At 39.4% G+C, this 7,519-nt stretch overlaps 1 protein-coding gene across 1 annotated transcript; it reads right to left on the bottom strand.

The window, feature by feature from the left end:
* Positions 1–14: 14 nt before the first annotated feature.
* LOC112567073 lies at positions 15–7,519 on the bottom strand. The gene is made up of 6 exons (XM_025243618.1): positions 7,475–7,519; positions 3,318–3,473; positions 2,632–2,763; positions 2,333–2,413; positions 1,752–1,862; positions 15–965 (listed from the first exon to the last, which is right to left on the bottom strand). Exons 2-6 carry the CDS (start codon positions 3,327–3,329, stop codon positions 825–827), a joined length of 477 nt encoding a protein of 158 aa, XP_025099403.1. The 5' UTR covers positions 3,330–3,473; positions 7,475–7,519; the 3' UTR covers positions 15–824.

Below are 7,519 nucleotides of genomic sequence, written 5' to 3'. Positions count from 1 at the left end.
ATAAAAGGCACAAATTCAGTATTTTAAAAAATGTTTATTAACACATCTTCAAAAAAGTATACATGTATATTCTCATTTTATTTAAGCATTATAAGGATTGCATAAAACTACTTTTCATAGAATCTACTATGCCAGAAAAAGTTTGTCCTGTGGACAATATGGACAAAACTGATTTACTTGAGCTTAAAACCTCTGCGTCTCAGGATTCAGCACCAGAATAAATGGCACACGAGGAGAAATAGTAATATATTGTATCAAAATTGAAGTTATGAAGTCACTTAAGGCTTTTGTTTGGCTTTAGGTATACTGTAAAACATTCCTGTGGGCATGATGCTGGAAACACAAATGTAGATAACTAGTGGTCATCTGAATGAGGCCTAACGCAAGATGTACAGTTTAAAAACAAAATTGGTAAAAATGACAGAATATTTGGCTTTTGCCCCCAGAATATTTACGAGTGATACCTGAACACTTGCTGTACATCTGGACAATGTGGACATAGCACTCTAGTAATTGGGTAGACCCTTGAAAGCAAGTAGTAACAAGAAATGCTAATATAGCATATTTTATCTTGTGGAGATATGAAATACACATTAGTCCTCAAGTATTTAGATAATAACAGAAGATACGAGTATATATATTAACCATATTTTTGCATGTGAGCAAATAAAAAATATATCAAATAAAATATCCTAACCCAAAAATGAACAAAACAATAAATATTCTTCATACCAGCTGAGAAAGATTTTGGCCTTGTTAAAGAAAAAAGTATAAAAATTGCACTCTCCATTGCTCAAGTACCAAGCTGGATCATAAAGACTACTTCAAAGTACAAAATCCAGGTTCACAGCTTCTCCTTTATGTACATGCACAATATGTGTCTGAGTCACATTGGAGTCCTTTCCTGCAGTCACTGAATAGGTGCCAGGTGCCAAGAGCACATGAACCGTTTCATCACAATGCAGCTAAGAGAAGGAAAGAAAGGTAATAATGATAATTAGAAGGCTTGTATGGAATGAATCCCAACACAAGGCCAGGCTCTCCACACTTTACTAGGATAAGTTGATAGAGGCAGGAGTGGAAGAAGGTTTCAAATCAACACAATGATAGACAATGTAGTGGTTCCTGCTACACAGTTTGTTAGAAGTGACTTCATCAGAGAGTTTTTAATGTGGTTTGCCAATTGAACAAAGGTGATTTTATATTCTTAAGCAGGTATCAAGAGCTATATAATGCAAAAGAGATATGAAACCATTTCCTTTTTTCAGAAATTATTTGCAACAAAGGAACATTTCTCAAAACTATATCCAGGGCTTCTGCTTACGCAAAAAATTGCGTACAGTACGCATTAAAAGTTCGGAGGACCCCTTCAATTTTCGTCAGTGGGGTCCCCTCCAAAGTTGGGCGAAGAACAGGGACCCCTTAAAAATCTGAAGAAGGGGTCCCTGGGACCCCAAAGAATTTAGCCTTAGCAGAAGCCCTGATATCTTTTTGTTTGGACAAGAAATAAAATCAGAAATGAGAAATAAGTCTGACCCTCACAAATTCTGTGAGAAAATTTGCCCTGCTTTTTTTCTCTCTTAATAAAAACCAAAGTCTCCCCAAAAATAATTCAGCAAAATCAAGAATATTTTTTATAATTGGCAGTTTCAAACATTATAGCAGCCTATATACCTCTTCCTCACACCTCTATTTACTACACACACCCAACAATGCACTCATTGTTTCTTAGGAAAAAATTGGAATCTTACCGGGTTTCTTTGGGATGACCTAGATGTACTTGCTGGTGGGGTGTGATACCTGCTACAGTGTAGATAGTCATGTGCACTCCATTTGTTGGAATGAGCACTTTTAAAGTAACGCTGAAAAAGCACAAAAAAGTCAGACATCAATATGTACAATATTAAGCTTAAAAATGTACTGCAAAGGATTGGTCTTGCCAATAATACAGACAAGGTAAAAGTTTACAGCACATACACACCTTATACTAGCATTCTATAATTAGGTTCCTAATGCAAAAAGTTAAAAATTTTAAGAGGACAAATGTGGTTGATTAAAGTGGTGATGCCATTGTCAAAGCCACATCTTGAGTGGGGCTTTTTGTTTGCTTTTTTTTAGTTTTGACATTCCAATGCTGCAAATGAGTCTGTGCACCACAACCACTCACCCATTTGGCTGGAATATATTGCACTGTTCTTAACCAAGTTTGTTGGACAGCTTTTTGTTTTAGATGTATCCTATAAAGGTTCTGGCAGCATTTTATACGATGTAACCTAAAATAATGCCTAAAATTAAAACCAGTTTTCTATCTTTCATGGCTTAAATTTCATACCTTGCACTGACATGAAGACAAAGACATGAAGTTCAACATAGTACTAAAGGCTTCATCCAGGCTTACAGGTACCACTGGGTCCTAGGAGAAAAAAAAGCTTTAAAATTATGCCACGTAAACACCCACTGTAGTCTAATATTTTACGCAGAAAATGTATATATATATAACCTAAAAAAAAGGGTTTTCTTTGCCTTTATTCCTTATATTTCAATTTTATGTTGAGAGGTATGGTACATGGGATACCTAGAAGAAAAATAATTTACACTAGGATGAAAAATCTTACTAAACAAGCAACTTACTTGGGCGCAGACGCTATGAATCCTGTCTGCAGGCCATACGATTTTGCGTGTTGCTGCCCTTTGAAAAATTTTTAGCCCAAGACTTTCTGTACGTTCCAAGCAACTCTCTGACCACCTGTCTCCATAAACTGGCTGGAAGAAAAAAAACTGCAACTCAAAAACATGATTCCCTTTCATGTTTAAAATACTGCAGTGTTTGTCAAGGCTGCTGCTTTTCGTAAATAGATTTTTTTAAACTTCATATTTTATTAAATCCCTTTACAACATCCAAACAAAGGAACAACTCATGAATTGACATATGTTGTCAACTTGTCATGACTCCATGATGTACAACCTGAGACCAGGAGGAAAAATCTCTTATCCCAACCTTTATCTGTAAAATAAAAAGTGTTATGGCATCCGATGCTCCCATTCTCCAAGTGCCCAAATTAAGTTCTACTGCATCGCCCCCTTACATACACTCACAGAGTCGAGTAACGCATTTGTTCTCATGTCTGAAATACGAATATTTTGTTAGCTTACAACCGAACTTTCCAAAGATGTCGCGCAGTTTGTTCTTGCATTATAGCAACGTATTGTACTGGCTGTTTCTAAATACACTTTATTCTGATGGCGCGCTGTTAGTCTACTAAAAAGAAAGTTTTCTGAGAGTATTTATTTCTTCTGACTACTTGATTTTGCAGTACCTTCCTGGCCATAGTCTCAAACCCAACGACGATCAGCTGGCGGCCGACTCCCACGACTTCCGGTCGCTTACCTCCCCGTAACACAGAGTTGTTTCCCTTCGTACATTCCTTTCGTTTTCTTTTCTCCGAGAGACACCGGCACCACTGCCATTTCCACTTAAAAACACAAAGGTATATTTCCAACAGAGCTTAAAAAAGACAGTTCTTTTTACAGTTTGTGCTACATAATAGTGTTTCTTTATCTCTTTCAGAAACACCTTTAATATATAATATTACCTTGGTTTACCTTGACTGTCTCCACCTTCTCTTGTCCATGTTTGTTTCTAGAAATACAAGTTCGTGGTTCAATGTGCAGGTATAGTTTGTATGATTGTCTGATTGTGATTTCCTTTTCTGTCATACGGTATCACTACCCTATACTACCCATTTTATCCTGTAAAGCATATTAAGCTCGCCTCCGTGTGAGGAAATGTGCTTTATATAACTGCTTTTATTATTACATTCAGACTTGGATTCTGCAGAATAGTAATAAAAATATCCGTCGCCAGCATTCATATTATGTACATTTTAAACTCTTTATCTCGCCATCATCCATCGAAAACAAACGTTGGGGAAGAGACTATAGGATATATTAATCATAACGAGGGCATAACTTTAGGGGACATTTCTTCTGCAAAGTGTGGCGAGAGGCGCGGTTGGCGAAATAACGAGTTGAAACTGTATTGTGTGTATGTACATGTCTGTATTTGTGTGCGTGTGCGCTTCTTTGATCAAAGCAGAAAAACAGCCTTGTTTCTATGTGGTAACTCTTGGGGGTTAAACTGTGATTGGTTTTAGGTCATAACTGTTCCCCCTCTTCCCTCCCTTGTCTCGCCCAGCATTGTGCTTACAGCGCTTTGTATATAGGCTATACACATTTCTTGGTATGAACTAGGTGACTGGCATACAACAATGAACCAGGCGTGTCCCCAACATTGAGCCCAGGTGTGCAAGCATACAGTTAGATACGACCTTGTGTAATGTGGCAATGAGTGAAATCTTTTAATAGAAAGGGGCAGGGGTGAGCTTAAGTACGTGAACGAGCTGAAGGACGGTAAAATGAACGAAATTTACCGTAAGTGAAAGATGTGAAATCAGTCTCGAGGTTGCATGGATCGTTCTCTCTCTCTTGTTCTCACTTTACCCATCTCCCCATCTCCTCATGCAGTTGGTGTGTTCTCCATCTAAAGTCTGACATGTCACCTACTTTGTCAGAAAAATGCAGTAAATGTACAGTCTCTGCTCGTTATCTCACCGACCCCACCTCTCTTCACACTTTGTAGTAGAATGCTTTTCTCCAATGTTAGTAATGGATCATATACCCTCTTCTTCCGACATCATATATGTTGGAAAGTTTGTAGTGAGATAATGATCTGGACAGTAAGCATACTTTTTGTTTGTCTGTCTGGGTTTTTAAATGATTTTTTTTCTCTCTATATGTGTCTTAAAATCAGTGAAAGTAAGTAGTGTAAACAATGGTCTGTGGCAGGGAAATAATGGAAGATCACTAGTCACAACCAGTAGTTTCACGGAGGGGTTGGAAAGAGCTGATGTAATCCATCTACTACCTGTTCTCTGCGCCCGCACTTCTCTATAGCGGCTTTTGTCCTTTGAACTCTCGCTGCAGCACCTGGACCGGTAGCAATAAGTGTTGCTCGCTTTAATCAGAATCCAATTTCTAGCTTTCATTGACAACACAAGGCCTCGCGTTTTGTGCGCTTGCATGATTATTACAATAGACAGAACACCTGTTCAAGTCTCTTACCAAGGGTAAAGTTGACCATGTCGGCAGTAACATTCACTTTAATCCTTGACTATTCAAGACGAGCAAACAGCACCGGGCGTTGCGGACCCTATGGTAGGAGGAAGACTAAATGCTGTGATCCTGGGTGTGGGTCACCAAGAAGATAATTTTAATGAAACGCACAACGAGGATTTTTTTTTTTGGGGGGGGGTTGGGGGTGGGGGAGAATGATGGCAATATTTGCCGTTTACAAGGATTGAAAATATAATCTAGAGAATCGGGCCTTGTTTAATATTTCTAAACAATATTTAGCAGTTAGAGGAATGCCCGAGTGCTGGATCTTTCTTAGATACTATTTCCCTAAAATCTGACGATAAATATTTAACGGTCGTTAAGAGGGACTCTAAGTTCCGGAGGAAGTCGTTCACCTTTTGCTCATTATCTACTTGTAAACCCCAAAACTACAAACATTTGGTGCATATATATGTATGCGAGCATGTACGTATGTTATAAGTATATAATATGCATTCGTATGTGCACGTGTTGTAACTGCCATCACGTGTAGGTGAAAACAATTCAAAGGTACAAGGGAAATGGAACAGGTACTACATGAAGGAGAGATCCACAAATAGCATCCCTCAAAAACAGAAACTGGTTGTAGGTCCTGTTCATGCCCCGTCTGCAAGTTGAGCCATGGAACATCTGCTGTCCTCCTGTATACTGATCTGTCAGCTGCCTCCACACCAGCCGCCGAGTGGTTAGCACACGTCCCGCCAGTCGATAACATAATCAAACCCCTGATCAATAAGTTTTCGACGCTGGTTTCACTTCTTCAAATATCTTTTTTTTTTTAAGGGGTAGACAAAATGGGGGCGAAGGAGGGGCAAGAAAGCTGTTACTTTTACAGGGAGTGAAATACGGTTCTACTTATTAAGAGTTCGATTTTTGTATTTGTCCTCTCGGAATATTCCTCCAACAGATGCTGCATTGCGATACTGACATCGCATGTTGGACAGATTATCCCGGATAAGCGAATTTTCCGAGTTTTCTTTCGTCCACAGATGTTCACGGAGCAATGTTTCCCATGTTGTACTCACGAGAAGGGTGTCTGGCAAATGTTTACACAGTGTTGATAAAAACAGCCAATGATCTATCATAGTAAATAAAGTTAGTCGCAAAATTTTGATGAATAAATTTTGCAGTTTATAAAATTTCATGAACGGGGCAAATGATTAGACTCCAGGAAGTGCATGCTATTTTACAAAACCAAATCACAAGCATTCCTGAGGCAGTTTGGGTCCGTTCATCTGTTGATTCTATTGGATGTTCTGGGTAAAGACACGAGCAGCCAGATTTTTCTGGAAAATTGAGGGAATAAAATTCTCAACTTGTTGGAAAGCCTAGGAGATTTGCTTGTCTGCTAGATATCCCTGATGCTGTAGGAATTTATACACTTGTTTACTGGTCTAGTGGAATGCAGTTTTGTTTGTTTGTTTGTTTGGTTGTTTTTTTGTTTGTTTGTTTGTTTGTTTTGTTTTTTGTTTTTTTTTTTTGACAAATGGGTAAATCTCAGTGAGAGATTCAATTTCCCATACTCTGGGTGAACACTCCCCTTCCGTTCTCGAAATGCACGTTTACAAACATATAGCAATGCTGGGTGTCACTCCATGACGGAGGGAATGTGTGCCCCTAACCGTCCCTATATCCTACACCTGTCGATGGACTGTAGTCGATATGTGGATACGATCCCGAGGGTTTACTGCAAGATGGCCAAGAACCGTCCTGATGTGTTGCAGGAAGCGACCGTTTGGGATTGGTGCTGGAAGCGGCGATAGCTAAACTCGACACCTGTGATGATCTTGGCTTTTTTTTTCTTGGTTTGTATTTGGTCAGGGCATTAGGGATGTGTAGTGCAAGCTACTCGATCCACGCTCACAAACACAAGGGCAACGGCCCCCGGATGTGTGCACAGCAATAGGGAGCGCTGGGATTTCCTGTTCATTTTGAAAGAACTAAAGACAGGATGGCATGAAAGCGTTCTGATCTCTCCCTGTGTTTGTGTGTGTGTGCTGTGAGTATGTGCTCTGTGTGTGTGTGGTGCCCTATATTGTTGTAGTTTTTCTGGCAGGCCACATAACGAGACAATGAGTAGACCTCGAACTTGTAACCCGACCTTACCTTTTTAAGCCGTTTGCACACACACACACACAGGTGGATTAATTATACAAAATTGCCGGAGCATACCATACTCTCCACTTCGCTTCTACCTCACGCGCACACACACACAAACACGCACACACACTCCTTGTCTATTGTTTAAATAATCCCGTGAATTAACCATTTGTTTGAACATGCCCTATCTGTAAATGTTTACCTTTGCGCCGGAGTTTCTTGAAGTGAGGTGGATAATATCCCACAC

This window comes from Pomacea canaliculata, linkage group LG6, assembly GCF_003073045.1.
Source record: "Pomacea canaliculata isolate SZHN2017 linkage group LG6, ASM307304v1, whole genome shotgun sequence".
NCBI classification, from domain to species: domain Eukaryota; kingdom Metazoa; phylum Mollusca; class Gastropoda; order Architaenioglossa; family Ampullariidae; genus Pomacea; species Pomacea canaliculata.
This window is presented reverse-complemented; position numbering and strand designations above follow the sequence as displayed.